Below are 18,877 nucleotides of genomic sequence, written 5' to 3'. Positions count from 1 at the left end.
TAGATCGGGTCTTGAATCAATGACCAATTAATTCAAGGGTGAGCGTACCAGTACTTAGTCACAGTTGACTGTTCTTAATATATTGCAGGCCAAGTGTTCAAGCCCGATACTGTAAAGGCATTACTTGCTGTCTGTGGTAAATGTTGAATGGTGAATGGTTGTCACGTAACTTAGTAACCCCACAAAGTGGCTAAGATTTGGGTGGATAAGCACATGTTGGAGAGTAGTCAGATGCTAACATATCGACTCTACGTGTGTTTAAAGTGAGATAATGATGCCTACACAAGAAAAGGTGGCACAAGATAGATACAAAGGGGCAGTTTGAGCAGGAAAACAGGCGACAGCAGGCTTGTGACAAGCATTAAAGCTACTTTACCCAAGTTCAAGTCCCACTGGCTGCAGAGGTGGACTAAATCGGCCTGTTAGTGCTCGCAAATTTGATGCAAGGTCAAAGATTAAACCCAGTCATAATTTCTGAATGACTCTCCTCCATAATAGAAAGCGGGACATAACACCAGCGCTTCACCGGAGACTCACTGATGATGTTACCTAGAATGGTGACGAAACGGCTGAAAACGAACCTTCAAGCTCAGCGAGCAAACATACATCCAGACTCTCCTCCATATTGCAGATTTCCGAAACAAGCAACAGGAAGATTTCTGCAGGGTTTCTCCAGCTATTATTACAGAAGTCAGATATCACACCACACTAGGTTATAGTCCAACAGGTTCATCCGAAATCACAACCTTTCGGAGGGTAGCCCCTTCGTTAGTTGAAGTGAGCTTGCTGAAGGGGCTACGCTCTGAAAGCTTGTGATTTCAAATAAGCCTGATGAACTATAACCTGGTGTAGTGTGACTTCTGACTTGGTCCACCCCAACCCAAAACCGGTACCTCCACATCATATTATAATAGAAACACAGCAAATGTGTTAAAGAAATGAGAAAGATGATACAAGAAATAAAAATTTATAACAGCCAAAACAAATTGAATTGGACATACGCATTTTTCTCTCAGAAAGACAGATATGATTGATGTTTTTACAATAATTAAGGGGCTTCATAGAATAGGTAGAAGTTGTTTGCAGTTGTGAAGGACCACGCAAACAAGGCAGACATAAATAAATCCAATAAAAGAAAGTAAAACAAACTGGTTGACCTGTAGAATGGTTAAAATATAGAAGTCGCTGCAGCCATAAAGTCTTTAGAGGAAACTCAACAAATACACGAGGAAGAAAGAAATAGAAACATATAAGAATAAATAAAATAACAATACAGACTACAATAGTTCAAATCCGTGACTTAAATGGAATACAGAATTAGGAGTTCCAACAATGATGCTAATATTTCTCAAAATCCATCCAGGGAATTTTTTTCAAAGATATGCAGAGTATTTGCTCAAACTGCATAACAGTAAATTACATATTTACTTAAAATTCTCCTTGCTTATTTAAAAGGGAGGATTTCAGTATCACTGCATCACGTTTAAAAAAAAGCATAGTGCAAAGGAGCTTTGTTCTTCAAAAACAACTACCTTGAGAAAACTCAGAAGCAAAAATAAAAAGAAAATCAATAATTTTGTTAAATTTTAATAATCCTGCAAACCCACAAATATAAGCACTAATGTTCTGAGTTGAAATGACAGTTAGTTGTGTTTCTATGGAAACGTAGTGCAACCAGTAACAAGTTTTGACTTGTAGCAGGACAAAGACATGAACGGAAAGACATTCTATACTTATACCATGAGGGAAAAGGCATCACTGAACTTCAGAAAAATCAATTGTGTGCAATAAAGTTCAACACCATAATATATTTTAATTTGTTCCATCTCATAAGATTTAGCATTATTGATTTTTTATTGGTGTGGTTTTTCCTACATTTAAAAGAAAATCAAAATGAGTATTGTACTTTCCCTGAATTAAATGAAGCTTTCATAGGTTTGATTTTATAGTTGTGTAAGTAAATTGTCACTTGTAGTGTACCTTTGAAAATCTTTCATTTGGCAATGGAAATAAAACTGACCCGACGCCTTCAAATGGTTCTAACCAGCAATGATTTAATTAACCTGAGAAGAGACAAAAGTATTTTTTAAATTTCATACTAAGATTACTTTTGTTAGGATAGTTTAGGAAATGCCTAAATTGGCATATGACCAGGTGACTGCCAACACATTCTTATTGAAAGCAATGCCAGGAGCAACACAAATAGGATAAATATTACAAAGCATTAAAAGAGGGTTGGTGGAAGTTGGGGGGGGGGGGGGATGGGTAACTGTCACTTCTTCACAGCACAGATGCTAAGCAGTTGGACCCCTGCCTGGGAAGTCTAGAATCGGGGATAGCAGTCTTGGAGTAAGGATGAGTTATTTAGGACTGAGATGCAGAGCAATTTCTTCACTCAGAATTGTGAAACTTTCCACTTCTCTCTCTCTGTGATCTGTGAACACTCAGTTGAGTACATTCAAAGCAGAGATGATAGATGTTTACATTTAACAGAATCAAGGGATTTTGCAACTTGGAAAGCCGTAGATGGGATAAATGATTAGCTATGAGATCAGTCTTGAGGAGCCCAATGGCCTATTCCAGAAATAGTCCTACTGCTGCTCCCACTCCTACTTATTCTTACCTTTATTTTTTTAATGCCCAAGTTTTTAATCCAATTCATTTTAAACACTAGTTCCTGAATATCAGCAATACGTTCCAAATCCGAACCACATTTGAGTTAGAGATTGTGCTGCTTCTGGTTCTTTTGTCAATCAATTCAAGTGATGAGAAATCTGATTAGTAATCCTTCAGCCATCAGAAACAGTTGTTATTTATTTTATCCATTTCCTTCCTAACTTTATATTCCGCCATCAAATTACCTGCAGACTTTTAGCTGTTAGAAGCGTAATTTCAGCTTCTCCGCAAATATTCATTTCTGGAGTCATAATAGCAAATGCCTTTTGAACACTCGGGCAGCCAGAATTAGAAACAGTAGTCACAATGGGGTTAGAATATTTTATGCAGTTCAGTAAAACTTGAGTTTTCTACTTTAGTCCTCTATTCATTCCAGTTAAAGCTCAGATTTCAGTATAATACACTTTACCACCATGATTTTGTCGGACAATTGCACACAATTTGGTTGTACACATTATGCAGCCAGCTCTGCTTCTTTGAACTTGGCCTTATATTCAGATAAATGTTTTCCAGTGGTTCCTGAGATTTTCTTGAGGGCAATTTGATCATTTTATTCTGAAGGGCAATACTGAACCTGCTATGACCAAGGGCTGAAGACATGCCTCCAGTGATTAGCACCACCAAGATCACCCTCTCTCAGGCCTTATACTTAACATCATTTGGACTGTAACTGCTAATGTTTACATTAAATGAATGAATAAGAAAAGAAATCCAGTTTAATAATTTTGGCAGTGACAATGCAATTCTGTCTTTTTTCTAAAGGACAAACACAGACCTCTAATTAACATCAACAGTTATCTACCCTTGTGTTATGTTGCTCTTCATAAATGATGACTGGGTCATTGGTAGTGCTGTCAAGTGGCACTTGCTTGGGAATAACCTGATCACTGATGCTGAATTCAGATCTTCCAGGGCCACTCAGGTCCTGACCTGATTAAATTCTTGGTCTGAGCATGGACAAGAGAACTGGAGGGAAAGCGATAGGAGCTGACTTGACATCAAGGCTGCATTTAACCAAATGAGGCTCTGAGAAGCACTTGCAAAACAGAAATCAAGCAAGAAAGGAGTCACTGATAATCTTGATTCTTGGGAACAAGTTGGCTCAAGCAGATCAACTGTCAATGGAATAAAATTTAGTAAACGGGGTCATTGGATCATAAGGTAGGATGACAGTGGAAAAGGACAATGGACATTCCAGAGTAAGACTAATTAAGTGGGGACTTCACTGGGGTAAGATAGACCGAAGTCAAAGATTGGCTGGTAAAACCGAAGCTGAAAAATGGGCTACTTTCAAAGGAGAGGTTTGAATACAATCAAGGTATATTTGCTGAAATGGAAAAGTATGGCAAATTAATTCTTGGTGAAAAAGGTGATAGAAATTAAGATAAAGAAGAAAGCATGTGTTTATAACAGGTGTCAGTTTGAAAACATAATTGAGAAACACGTTGGGTACAAACTATTCAGACAGAAGATGACAAAGCAAGTAGTAAAAGAGAAAAGGGATTACTACAGGAGACTGGCAACTAACACAAGATGGAGATTCTGAAGGCACATAAACAGTAAAAGAGAAAGGGAAAAGAATAGTGGCTCAGTGGTCAGCACTACTGCCTCACAGCGTCAGGGATCTAGGTTTGATTCCCGACTTATATGGCTGTCTGTGCAGAGTCTGCACACTCTCCCTGTCTCTGTATGAATTTCTGCTAAGTGCTCTGGTTTCTTCCCAAAGTCCAAAGATGTGCAGATTAGCTAGGTTATTCATAGTAAAATGCCTGAATATGGGAATAGGGTGGGATGCTCTTTGGAGGGTAAATGCACACTTGATGGGCTGCATGGCCTCTTTCCACACTGTAGGGATTCTATGACAGGGAACAATAAAAGGGATCTACACACAGAGACAAGAGCATGGCTGATGTATTATGTTAGTACTTTTCATTTGTCATTACTAAGGAAGGAGATGCTGACCAGGTCATGGCAATTTACTATTACGAGGGGGCATAATTTTAAGGTGATTGGAGGAAAGTACAGTGGAGATATCAGAGGTAGGTTCTTCACACAGAGTGTGGTGGGCATGAGGAATGCGCTGCCGGCAGTGGTAGTGGAGTCAGATGCTTTAAAGAATTTTAAACGACTCTTGGATAGGCACATGGAGGATTGCAAAATGTAGGGTATGCAGGGTAAACTGACCTTAGTAAGATAATAGGTCGGAACAACATTGTGGGCCGAAGGGCCTGTACTGTTCTATGTTCAATGTTCTATGATACTGTTACTAAAAGCACTCAAGAGAGATGATGATGATATTTTGGGTAGTAAATGTTGGCCTTGCAAGTGAACCCCACATTGTGTTAAAGAACAAGAAGAAAAATCACATACTAGCAAAATGAAAGTGGAGAGTTTCTTTTAGTTGTTTCATATAGAACTTCAGTATTATTTTCAGAGAGCAATTCTCAAATACCCAAACAGTCTCACATCTTGCATCATGCACATGAAATGCATAGAAAGCAGTAAATAGAATTCATACTGTAGCTGCTAAGAACTTGCATCTTTCACAATGCATTTTCCAAGTTTTCATATTTTTGTATCATTTTTAAAGTCTTTCAACATCAGAAGATATGATTATTTTATCCATATGTCATTGCAGAAATATTCTTCTTTCTGTAGCTTCATTCATAGCTGTTTACAATGACTGCTTCATGGCAATTCCACACTTTTGTGATCAGTTCTGGTCACAGTTGCCAAATGCCCATTAGTTCACAGGTCGGCACAACATCAAGGGCCGAAAGGCATGTTCTGCGCTGTATTGTTCTATGCTCCATTCCTACGTCCTTTGAAAATAACAGGCAAGCAAAAAGATTGCACAAAATTTACAAGGCTTTATTAATTGTACCTCTGACGCAGGATCTCCAAACTGCATGGCAAGACTCCAAGCTCAAACATGAAAATCCACAATCCAAGCTAAGGAACCAACTTGGTCCTATACTCATTTCATGCCTAATTTGTTGGTCGCTCATTTCAATTCTGTGTGGAAACTTAAATGTTGCTTTCACAAACAAGCACACAAAAAGGATTTGGCTTGCTTTATGTTTACAAATCTACATTATACTTATTCTAACACCCTTTTCTCCTTCCGAAGGTGAGGTGCCCAGTATTGTTCACTATACTCCAGGCGTAGTTTAACCAAAGTTTTGTACAGACGAAGAATGATTTTAACTATATGCATTCTGATTTTCTGTATATAAACAGTACATTTCAACAACTATTTAAATTGTCTCTTGCACCTGTCCTTGACATTATAATGATCCATGCATTTGGATACAAAGTTCCCTCTAGCCATGCAGCTACCTACGCAGGTCACACATGCATCAGCCCTTTAAATTATTACAAGGAAATTTAAAGGGCCTGTGCACTTAAATAAGTTGGCTTTGCACTACAAATAAGACATTATATGGAACAATATTTGGACCTGCACCCCCATGAGTTACTGTGGACTGCCACTGTTTCTAGCTTTGCACCATTTACAAAGCTGCCTACTCTACCTGTTTTAGGCCCAAAATGGACGAACTCACATTTTTCTACATGGAACTTGATATTGCCCAATCATTTTATCTATGAATAACTGGTGAAATTTTACTCTGCATCTACACTATTATAATGTGACCTGTGAGGTTTGTGTGGCACAGTGGTATTATCTTTACCACAGGGCCAAATGGTCCAGGTTCAAGACACGTCTTTCCCGGTGATGTATCATGACATGCCTGAACAGGTCAATTAAAATAACTGCAAATTTGTCTTTCTTCGTGATGCTGGCATATTTGTCTTACCAATCAACAATTTCAAGTCTTTAATAAATACATTGAATAACTGAGGGTCCTTATAAGTTACCACTCACTACATTCTAACAATTAGAGTGTCTTCCTATTATCCCTCCTTGTAATTAATCTCATTCAGATTAATAGTGCATCTTCAATTCCTCGGGCTTCAAATTAATTTAATTTTCATGAGAGAGAGGTCACTAAACATCTTTTGGAAATGCATAGAAATACAACAGTTATAAAGCACCCTTAATGTACTGAAGCACTACAAGGAACTTCCACAGGTTTACAGAAAAAGGTATGAAACCAAAATGCATAAGGCAATGTTAGGTCAGATAATGACCAAGAACTTAGTCAAATAGCTAGAATTAACATTTTAAATGGGGAAAGTGAGTTCCAGAGGCATTTGTATTCATTCTCCACGCATTACTCTGGTCACTGCTTCGAAAAGGTTGATCAGGTTACTTAGACACAAACTACCCTTACTACGACATAGAAACAGAAATATCTTTCTATTGTATTCTTTGTAATTTTAATTTGAATTTCGGATGGCGTGGTATGGATAGTCATCACCTGCAACCATTGAAAGCCACACTAAATATTAACCAGTGCTCAAGCAGAGGAATATGGACTGAGGCCCAAACTCAACCTCTCAAACAAAGGAATTACTGTCACCATTGTGCTAATGGTCATTCCATCCAGAAACCAATACCCTGCTGGATGTCAACACAATATTTAGAGACAGCATTATAGCCTCCATCTCTAGGAGTACAAAATTTACTACAGGCAGGATTAATGCCGATAAGCAAATGGCCAATTCAAAACATCAAGACCCTTAAAAAGATCCATTCAGTTCTCCTCAAATTTTACTCCATTTCGTAAAAGAAGATAAATCTAAACTGCACACTTCTCAGGATAAGGGATCAGAATGTTTTCACTCAGAGGGCTGAAAATCTTCAGAATTATTCACCAAAAAGGTTGTGAGTGTTCCATAATTGCATATATTTAAGGTTGACAGATTTTCAGTTTCTTAGAAAACAGAGAAATGTGTCAAGTGGTCAAGTGGAGGTGAGTCAGAAGATTAACCACGATCGAGGAGCAGTTTAAAGGGCCATAAATTCTTATTCTGTTCCTATTTCTTATTTTATTTTCCAAGCACAGAACTGAATTCTGCGGGCAAAGCCCAGAAATCAGTTGGAGATTGGAATGTGCAATCTCAATTTAGCTGAACCAAATAAGATTTCCAGATTTCATGTCTCTAACCACTGCGGATAAAATGCAAATTCAGCGACATTTAAAGAGACAGTGCATTAATACAAATTGAAAGCATTAAAGATGGATACTAAGTATAGAGAAGGTCTAGGCTCGAAACATCAGCCTTCCTACTCCTCTGATGCTGCTTGGCCTGCCATGTTTATCCAGTTCTACACCTTCTAATCTCAGATTCACCAGCATCTGTTGTTCCTACTGTCCCAGGAAAAGAGAACATATTTGTCAGTTTAACTACATTTTGTGCTTTAAACCACTTCACACTCCTATCTGTTGCCTTGCCAAGTTCTCCATCACATCATTCTTCAAACCCAATCAATTTTAACAACTAGTTTTCACTTTCTCAGCGTTTAGTCTCCTTCATCCACTATTGCAGCTCACTCTTTATTCAATGTGTTGTGCTCACAAAAAACTGATAGGTCGCAATTGCCAGTGCAGTGCTGGTGTGGATGCTAATTATGTTTGCACTAATATAGAACACTTAAGCTATGTTTAACCTACCTCGGATTCATCTGTTGATCCTTCGTAGCTTTCAGTCACCTGTAACAGACAGGCAGATTAGGATTAGAGTGTAGAATTTAGAATGGAATAGGCTCTTACTCAAAAAGGAATAATGCAATAGAACATTGGGTAACAAAAGTAAAATGGGATTGGAGTATACCAGCCTAGCATGGTGGGCTGACTTGTTTCCCTTTTGCGTTGTAAATTCCAAATCTTTTCCAATGTTACATATTAGTTCCCAGTTCAGAAGGTTTAATTGAGAAACATTTTTAATATTTAATAATATCTATTTATCTAGAGCTATTTAGAATTTATCTGACAATTGGCAGATAAAAGGTGAACTGCCTTGTTCAGTTCAGTGGCTTGTTGGGCGACAGGCATATTAACTTTCAAACATGTTGACTGACTGAAACATAAATAGATCCAAATTCATTTCTTGGTACTTCTTTGAGGTATCCTGTCAAAAGTTTGGCAAAACAAAATTAAGGAATACAGGGAGTAGGCCCTTGAGACTGTTCTGCTATTCATAAGGTCATGACTGATCTGATATAGCAGTTAAGGTCACATTCTTGCCAACCATTACCCTAGACTCATTTGCAAATCCAAAACCTAACACAACTATTGACATCAGTTCTGAGGAAGGGTCACTCAACCCAAAACATTAATTCTGATTTCTCTGCACACATGCTGTCAGACCTGCCAAGCTTTTCCAGCTAGTTTTGTTTTTGTTTTTGATTTACAGCATCCATAGTTCCTTTAGTATTTAATTTAGCCCAAACTTCTTGTTGGGAAGGGAATTCCAAAGACTTAAAGCACTAACAGTAGAAATTTCTCATCTCCATCATAAATGGAAGACTTCTTAATGTGAAATTACACCCTATTGTTCTAGGTTACCCACAAGTATAAACATCATCTCAGCATCTATCCTGTCAAGTCTCCTGAGAATCTTAAAAGTCCCAATTAGATTACTTCCTCCTGTTCTGAAACTCCAATGAATACAGACCCAATCTGCTTAATGTTTCCTCATGAGACAAACTTTTCATCCCAGGAATCAGCCTAGTGGGCCTGCTCTGAACGGCCTCCAGTGCAAGCATATTGCACCTTAGGTAAGGAGATAAAAACTGCTCACAGTACTCTACGTGATCTCACCAATGGGAGTTGTAGCAGGATTTCCAGATTGGAAATTGCATTTCCCTTTCAATAAAGGCCATCATTCAATTTTACTTCCAGAGCATTTGCTGAAGGTGCATGCTAACTTTTTTTTAACATCGAGACAACCAAGTTCCTCTGTACCACAGCATTCTGCCATCTATCTCCATTTGAATAACACTCTACTTTTCCATTCTCCCTGTCAAGCGGAAAACCACAATTTTCCAACATTATATTTCATTTTCCAAATTTTATCCAATTCATTTAACATATCCATGCTCCTTTTCAAACTCTGTAAGTTCCTCACGACATGCTTACTGTTTATCTTTATATAACAAGCAAATATGGTTACAACATAGTTGGTCCTTTCACCCATTTTTTTGTTTTTTATTCATTCACGGGAAGAGGGCATTGCTGGTTCGGCAGCATTTACTGCCCATCCCTAATTGCCCAGAGGGCTGTTCAGAATCAACCATGTTGTGCATCTGGAGTCACGTGTAGGTCAGACCAGGTAAGGATGGCAGTTCCCTCAAGGGCATTAGTGAACCAGATGGGTTTTTCCGACAATTGACAATATTTTCATGGTCATCATTAGATTCTTAATTCCAGATATTTCATTGAATTCAAATCCTCAAACCCGGATCCCCAGAACATAATCCAGAGGCGCAGACAAAGAGTCCAGCGACAATACCACCAGGTCACCGCCTTCCCCTAATCCCTTAATCAGGAATTCCTTAACCAGATCATAAATAGTGGAGGTCCCAGCAATAATCCCGGAGGCACTCCACTAGTTATAGTTTGTCATTCTGAAAACAACACATTTATCACAATTTTGTTTGTTAGTCAGTTCTCTCTGCATACTAATATATCACTTCCCAGACAACAAACTCTTATCTTGAACAAAAACAAAAGTTGCTGATAAAGCTCAATAGATCTTGCAGCGTCTGTGAAGAAAATAATCCAGAGTTAACATTTCGGATCTGGTGACCCTTCCTCAGAATTTTTTTTAAAAACTCTTATCTTGTACAGCAACCTTTTATGTGAAACTTTATTTGATGTCTTTTGAAAATCCAAATATACTACATCATTAAATTATACCGCAAAATTTTTATTAACTGGCACCTATAGGACGAGGAGTGAACCAGTTGAACAAGCACACCACATAAATAACGTAAAAACTCACACTGCGGAATGTAAACATAGTGCAGCGGATGTTACTTTTTAAAAAATGCAACTTTTCTTTCAATAAAATTCACTGACAAACAGCCTTCTCACTTGGACCTTCAACCGAATACGTGAACATTGCTATAATACAGTAAACTTCCACTAATTCAGGTACACACTTTTTGGCTTGTTTATCGAGAGTGCCAGTTCATAAGGTGCCAGGTAAAACGAAGTTTACAGTACTACACCAGTTTTGCTTTAACACTGCAGTGAAAAAGACATTCCTTGCACATACCAGAAAATCTCAAGACTACATATTCAAGGAGAAAATAAGCATTTATACTTCATGAGGAGAGCGCTGATTGATTGACAAGTGGAGTCTGATTGTGAAGTTACCGTGGAGAATGCACTTGCTGGTACTGATTGACAGTTAACTGCCAATTTTTGCTAAATTTTAAATCAGGCAAGTTGACTCAGATGTTGGAGTTATACCTGACACGTAGGAAGACGGTTGTGGTGGTCAATCATCTCAGCTCCAGGTCTTCTCTGTAGGATTTCCTCAGGGTAATGCCCTAGGTCCAATTATCTTCAGCTGTTTCATCAATGACCTTCCCTCCATCATAAGCTCAGAAGTGAGGATGTTTGACAATGATTGCACAATGCTCAGCATCATTTGTAACTCTTCAGATGCTGAAGCAGTCCATGTTCAAATGCAACAAGCTCTGGACAATATCTGGACCTGGGTTGACAAGTGGCAAGTAACATTCACATCACACAAAATGCCAGGCTATGACCATCCCAATAAGAGACAATCTAACCACTGACCCATGACATTCAATGGCGTTACCATCACTGAATCCCCTACTATCAACATCCTGGGGGTTATCATTGACCAGCAACTCAACTGGACTCACCACATAAACACAGTGACAACAAAAGCAGGTCAGAGGCTAGGAATACTGTAGCGAGCAACTCACCTCCTGACTCCCCAAAACCTGTCCAATATCTACAAGGTTCAAGTTAGAAGTGTAATGGGATACTTCACACTTGTCTGGATGAGTGCAGCCCCAACAACACTCAAGAAGCTTGACACCATACAGGACAAAACAGCCCAATGTAGCCCTACATCCACAAGAATCCACTCTATCCACCACTGACACTCAGCAGCAGCAGTGTGTAATATCGACAAGATTACGGCAGAAATTAATGAAAAATCCTCTGACAGCACCTGTCCATGACCACTTCCAACTAGAAGGACAAGGCACACGGTGGTGTTTCCATGTATAAGTTTCACTCCAAACCACTCGTCATCCTGACCTGGAATTATATCACCGTTCCTTCACTGTCACTGGGTCAAAATCCTGGATTTCCCTCCCACAGGGCATAGTGGGTCAACCTACAACGTGTGAACTGCAGCAGCTCTAGAATGCAGTTCACCCCCACCTTCGCAAGGGCAACTAGGATGGGCAATAACTGCTGGCCAGCGGTGCACACCCTACGAGTAAATTTTCAAAAAAAAATCTCTGCAGCTATTACATCCCAAGCTGGTTCTCTGGTGCAATGGCAGGGATATGAGCACTGTGCCACAACAGCCCTAGTGCAGCGTATATGCTAGCTGCCAATTATCAAGCTGAGCGTGAATGCTTTCAAAGCCTTGCTGTACATGGACAAAGACTGTATCAGAATCTGAGTAATAAAAGATGCTAAACATTGTGCAACTATCAGCAAACGTCCCCACTTCTGACAGAGTAGGCTTATTGATGAGGCGGTTAATAATAGCTCAGCCTAGGACACTGCCCTGAGGAATTCTTACAGTGATATCCAGTGGCTGAGATGACTGACACACAATACTAACAATCTACTTGATGATTGTATTTAAAAAGGCCCTGATGTAAAATTCTGAACAAGAAACTACTGATACTACTTTGCAAAACTAACTGAGTAAAACCTCACAACATATATCTTTACAAGTCTATTGCTTAACACTAAGTATGTACTGTATTGGTAATTTCATCAGCCATCAGTTTCCAAGGAGTATTTCATAAACATGAAATTGCTGAACTCAAAATCGTAAATATTTTGAATAATCTACTTCCTCAGTATTCGTAGAAAAATACATATGCAACATACCCTCTCCAAACAAAGATATGCCAGGTATAAACTACTGCTTCACTATAAATGGGACTGAAGTACATTGAAAAGCAAAGAAGGATCAAAATATGTAAACCCCCAGAGGCTAATAGTATTTATCTTAAACTCCCAAGAGATTGAGAAGAGATTTCAAGCACTGACAATCAGAATCAATGGCCTCTGCAGAGGTGTCAGAAGATTGACAACAAGCTACTTTAACTCACATTCAAACTGAGTAACAAAACAGAGAGATACCGCTGATATTAGAATTTCTTTCAGTCAATTGCAAATAACAGAATCAATTATCAGGAATAAGGTGAAGGACTATCTTTTTGACAATAAGCCAAGTGAAAATGGAAGCAGTAAGCATGATCCTGCCTGATCAAAGTGAGCTTGTGCAAGTAAGTAACAATGTCAGTGGATTGATGGAAACCATGTGATGTGACATTTCACAATTTCCAAAAAGCAACTGATGAAGTTCCAAAAGAAAGTCTGTTAAGTCTTTTACTTCAATTTGTTCCTACTGTAATTAATTCCACGCTCTTACAATTCTTTGAGTAAAGAAGTTTATTTTGAATTCCCAACTTGATTTCTTTGAGTCTATTTTGCAATGGCAGCTTCTGGTAACACTTTTTTCTCCACAAGGGAAACTGCTTCTTTATAAACTATTTTCATAATTTTAAAGGCCTCTATTAGGACATCCATGAGCCCTCTTTCTTCAAGGAGAACACAGCTGCGGTCCCTTAGTTTATTCTCAACATTTATACCCACACATTTCCGGTATTGTCCTTCTAAATCTTCTCTGTATCTTGTCCACCCTATCTACAGCCATTTAACAATACGGTGGCCAGACTGAAAACAGTAGTCGCGAGTCTGGTCTCACCAAAGTTTTATGAAGATTTAGCAGACCCTTCCTATATTTCAATTACATTCATCTAACAATAAAGCACAGCGCTCAATTTGCATCTGGGACTTCACCACTTTTGAGTCAACTACCAGGTTCCAGCTGGTGACTTTTGCAGTTAACCAGGAGATATACCATGTTATCTTCAGTAGGGTGGGTGGTCCAGTAAGGTCTGAATTTTAGTCTATTCTGTGTCAGTGGGAGTCCTTTGTGACCTGTCAGTTGGTGGGGTTCCTTAAGAATGTTTTTTCTCTCAGGATACCAAGTGATTCAATGTTCTCTAGAGCTATGTTGGGCTCAATGTTCCAGAAATAATCCACAGGAGCAAAAGATTTAAATAAAGTTCAAAAAGAAAAGCTGTTCCTATTAGTTGATTATGGTGCGAGGACTAGGGGCACTGATTTCAGTGTAACAGCAAGAGATCAGAGGTGAGTGTAAAAACCATTGTTATGCAATGTTATGTTGTATCACCCAAAACTCTGACAACGAGGATGGTGGAATTGAAACAGTCAAAGATTTCAAAAGGAAATTGGATGGTCACTGGAGGTAAATTCCCTGTAGGGATAGAGTAGGTCAGTGGGACTAACTGGACTGCTTTACAGAAATCCAGCATTAACTTTGTGGGCTGAATCCTCTAATTATAAGCTGCGATGACCGTTATTTAGTGTTTTTTAACATGCTGAAATATTCCAAGGCACTTCAGCAGAGTGTGACCGTGCAGAAACTTATGCCAAGCCAATGAAGCAGTCCTTTCAGACAGGGGGAATGGAGCAGTTCAGAGCTAAGGGTCCAAATAGTTGAAGAAAGAGCCACCAAGGATCTGGAGATGTTGGGACTAGAATTGGAGAAACAACACTCCAGAAATTGTAGGGCAGGAAGAATTTAAAGATGGGGACATAGAGATAGGAATAAGGAGATTTTAACATCAAAGCTTTAGCAGACAAGGGGTAGATAGGAAACTAAATCATTGGATGTTGTGAGATTAGGATGTGATGCAAATTATCGTACTGACAGCACTTTAGGGTGAACTAGAAGGACTGAACAGGACATAAATTTAAGGTTAGCACATAGAATTTAAGTAAAATTGCATCTCTACATGTGGCGATTTGAACATACAGCACCAAAAAGGATAGAAAAAGTGAAGCTTATAAAACCCTAATGTCAATGTGTAGATTCCATTAAACCCATTCTCCCTAGCCAGCACTTTACACCAGCAGCATCTCCCAACCCCAGATCCTTTATATACACACACAGAGCAGCATGTCACCTCTTGGAGAAGCAAAATGAAGCTAATACAGAATTCATTGCTACATTCCAAAATTGGCACAGAATCCCTTTTTATAATTCGTTATGTATTTGTTTGACGATGGAAATATTAAAATAAGCTGGGAGTGAGAAAGGAGTTGGATTAGTCCAACTGGCTCATATGAAAGAAAAAAAATGACAAATTTAAAGCTCAATAGTCTAATTCTGTTCTGGAACATTCAAGGACTCTATGTTTGATAGAAAGAGCGGTCATAAAAATTCTTCATTTACAGGACACTTCATGTCAGACAATAAACGCAAAACATCTTGGATATTTTGGTGAAAACTATGAGATTCGGAAGTATAGTTTCTGTTAAATTAAGTAACTTAACTCCTCAAAGAGGAAATATATACAATCATGATACAGTCCAATGATAAAAATAAAAAAATTCACATCACATCTGCAGAACCCATGATTTGACACAAACATGACACGGTGGAGGTGGTTTGGGAGATTTAATGTTGAAATAAGAGATATTTCGAACCAAGAGGAATTGCCTGTAAAATATCACAATTATTTACACATTTTTAAAACAGCACATGCCTAAAACTAAGGCTGCAACTGTCACAGAAATTTCGAGAGACAGATTTCCCGAGACAGATTTCCCAGGTGATTAACAAAGTTGTGTTGTGGAACTTGCTGACTTTAGCAATTTATAAAATGGTGACATATTTGGCAAATTAGGCCAGACATTCACATTGCAAATACAACCAGGGATTACTTACATAGCCAAAGATTTTATTAGTTGAGTTGAGATTTGATGACAGGTCAGAAGACCAAAAATATTAACTCAAATTCTCAGCTCATTGATACTGCTGTCCTATTAGATAAATGAATTCAGAAAATTCTGGACGTAGTCAACTGATACTGACATAAACCATATCAGCGCTAAAAGAGAAAGCTCTATAATGTGTTACTATAACATCTTATTTCTGCAATTAAACACATTTTATATAATTACACAATGGCTGTACCAAATTGAGGAGCACTTATAATTTGGTTTGCCTAGTAAAGAAGAAATATAGTTGAATGGCACCTTGAAATATAGTAAATGTAGCATCCACTTTCTTGCAAACTTTATAATGAGCCAAATAAAAACTGAAAGAACTGTGTATGCTGGAAATCAGAAACAAAAACCGAACTGCCTTTCTAGCAGGTTTTGTTTTTCAAATTCCAAATCATGCATTTAATGCCTCGAATGTAGTATCACTTCTCATAAGAGGTTAAAGTGGGTGGTCTGTTTGAGCCTTAGGCAAGGGCTTGGATGGCTGATCTTTATGTTGACACATTGAGTTTTAATTTTGGCTAGAAACAAAACCTTTACATGACACTGTAAAAGTTTCATATTGACAAGATTCCTACTCCCAAAAGATTGTTTAATGCATGATAAACATTAATAAAAAAACAGCCCTCACATGATCCAATTCAAACCTATCCTTGTAGGATATTAGACATAATGGGAACTGCAGATGCTGGAGAATCCGAGTCTGAAGGGTCTAGGCCCGAACCGTCAGCTTTTGTGCTCCTAAGATGCTGCTTGGCCTGCTGTGTTCAACCAGCTCCACAGCTTGTTATCCCTATAGGATATTAACTCCATCTTCACAACAGCCTAAACAGTTTCCTCATCAAAAAGAGATCAGTGTCTTGGCCTCAGTTGCTTATAGAAGCTTGATTATCCTCAAACTAAATACCTCAATATCTACTGTAAATATGTTCTTCAGAAGTCCTGAATCCTCTGGCCTCTTAGCTTGCTGTCCTGGTACATAGAGTCATACAGCATGGAAACTGATCCTTCAGTCCAACTTATCCATGCTGACCAGGTTCCCGAAACTCAACTAGCCCCATTTGCCACTGTTTGGTCCATATCCCTTTAAATCTTTCCTATTCATGTCTCTGTCTTTTAAATGTTGTAATTATACCCACCTCTAACACTAGCATCTCGTTCCAAATACAGATCACCCTCAGGTCCCTTTTAAATATTTCCCCCTCGCCTTATATTTATGCCCTCTAGTTTTGGACTCCCCTACCCTTGGAAAAAACTCCAGCTATTCCTCTTATCTATGGCCTCATAATTTTATATATCTCAAAAGGTCACCCCTCATCCTCCAACACTCCAGGGGAAAATAGTCTCAGCCTCTCCTTATAACCCAAACACTGCAGTATCAGCAACATCCTTGTAAATCTTTCCTGCACCTTTCATAGTTTAACAACATCCTTCCTGTAGGAGGGCGACCAGAATTGTATGAATCAGAAAGGATTATTGCATGTTTGCTCCTTCTAGTTCATTGATTACCTACATGGGTCACCAGGCTTTTAAACATTCATTGAAATTCGACAGCATGTTGTGTACCTCTGAATTCACTCCCTAATCCAAACAAATCTGCTAGGTTAGGAAAAGAGGACATTCTGGACATTCTTGAGTACCAGCAATCTACTGGAAAACTGTTTCTCAGTCAGGCGGCAATGTGACTTCAAAAAAAAATCATTTGAATAAACATTCCCATTTAATAGTAGAACACTTCATAGTCTGTACAAAATTCAAACAGAAGGAACCAGCCATCCCCACCCCCTGCTTCATTAAACGATTGTCGGTGGCAGATGTCCCACTTTTACATTTACATGTCCCCCTTGTTGCACAAAAAAACCATGCGCTTCAAAGCAGCATGATCAAATTAAATGCAATTCAGCCATCAGAAGATTCAGCGGAAAACAGCTGACCAAAGGCAGATTGAGAAGAAAACAGACGTAAAGAGGTGGAAAAGTTTAAGGAAGAGGCTGCAAAGTATTGGGCCTTGGTGGCTGAAGGCAAGGCTGCCAATAATGCAGCAACTAAAATCGGAAATGAATAAGAGATTAACAGCAGAGGGGCATCATAGAACATAGAACAGTACAGCACAGAACATGCCCTTCGTCCCACAATGTTGTGCCGACCATTGATCCTCACGTATGCACCCTCAAATTTCTGTGACCATATGCAGGTCCAGCAGTCTCTTAAGCCACGAGATATAGCAGGGACACTAATATTAGACAGCTATGAAACTTCAGCTCAGCCCTGAGCACATTCACTAAACAATCCTTGAAAGAACAGTGTAGCAACAATGTGCACTCTTACACTTGCTTTCGAATATGTATTTGTTGAAGCGAAGGCAATCCCTGCACATTGCATATTTAGAAATGACAATAAGAACAGACTGAAGCGGAAAGCTCAACGAAACCAGTCCTTCAGTAATGTTGTGGGATTTTAGACAGAGACATAGACAACTCCCACAATCTGACAATATCCTGAGGACGATAGGGAGTACAGCTCGGCTCATGCTCACTGTCACTCCTCTGAGAAGCTGCCCCATGAAAATACACAGAGTGGCCATTAACACGGAGATCCCCTACCCTCCTGTATTTACCCGCTCCACTTCCGCCATGTTGCTCCGAGCTCCCAGGGTCCTGTCAGGACTGAGGGAGACCGGCAGACAGCGCCTGCGCGGCGGCTGCCGCCGAGGCCGCTGGGAGTTGTAGTCCAGTTTGGCAAAGCCTGTCAGAGAGGACGGAGGGGTTTAAAGAGACTTGGTTCCGAATTCGGGACGTTTCTCTTCCCTTGCGCTCTGTAATGTTGAAGTTCAGTCACCAGAGAACATCCCCAATATCCACTTCACTCACTGAATATTCGACAGGACAGCCCAAAGACATCATCCTGCAATTTGAGTGCGTACCTATTATTTCCTAATCTCTTTTCTATCTTCTGCCTTATTCCCTATCCTCTGAATAGGTATGTTGTCAATTTTATGTGCCTCAGAGTTATGTAAAGATAACACACGATTTTCAATGTGTGCAAGAGGTTTGATTTACAGAGCTTCATGTTTGTTCCATGCTTACAGCTCAAGCTTTTGACAACTTACGGCAGCTTTGTTCATCTTCTGGATCTGCATCCAGGCTTGACTAATCAAGCACAATGAACATTAATAGAAGACAGAT

General features: G+C 39.1%; 1 protein-coding gene across 1 annotated transcript in view; it reads right to left on the bottom strand.

The window, feature by feature from the left end:
* Nucleotides 1-18,382, bottom strand: part of vps41 (VPS41 subunit of HOPS complex) — a 162,998-nt gene extending 144,616 nt beyond the window's left edge. The window contains exons 1-2 of the mRNA XM_059645823.1: nucleotides 18,310-18,382; nucleotides 8,256-8,294 (exon numbers count right to left, since the gene is read on the bottom strand). Of these exons, the coding sequence (XP_059501806.1) occupies nucleotides 8,256-8,294; nucleotides 18,310-18,327 (57 nt within the window). The 5' untranslated portion in view covers nucleotides 18,328-18,382. The remainder of the gene's footprint in view (nucleotides 1-8,255; nucleotides 8,295-18,309) is intronic.
* Between the last annotated feature and the right edge of the window lie 495 nt (nucleotides 18,383-18,877).

The sequence above is a fragment of the Stegostoma tigrinum genome, chromosome 5 (assembly GCF_030684315.1).
Source record: "Stegostoma tigrinum isolate sSteTig4 chromosome 5, sSteTig4.hap1, whole genome shotgun sequence".
Lineage (NCBI taxonomy): Eukaryota > Metazoa > Chordata > Chondrichthyes > Orectolobiformes > Stegostomatidae > Stegostoma > Stegostoma tigrinum.
This window is presented reverse-complemented; position numbering and strand designations above follow the sequence as displayed.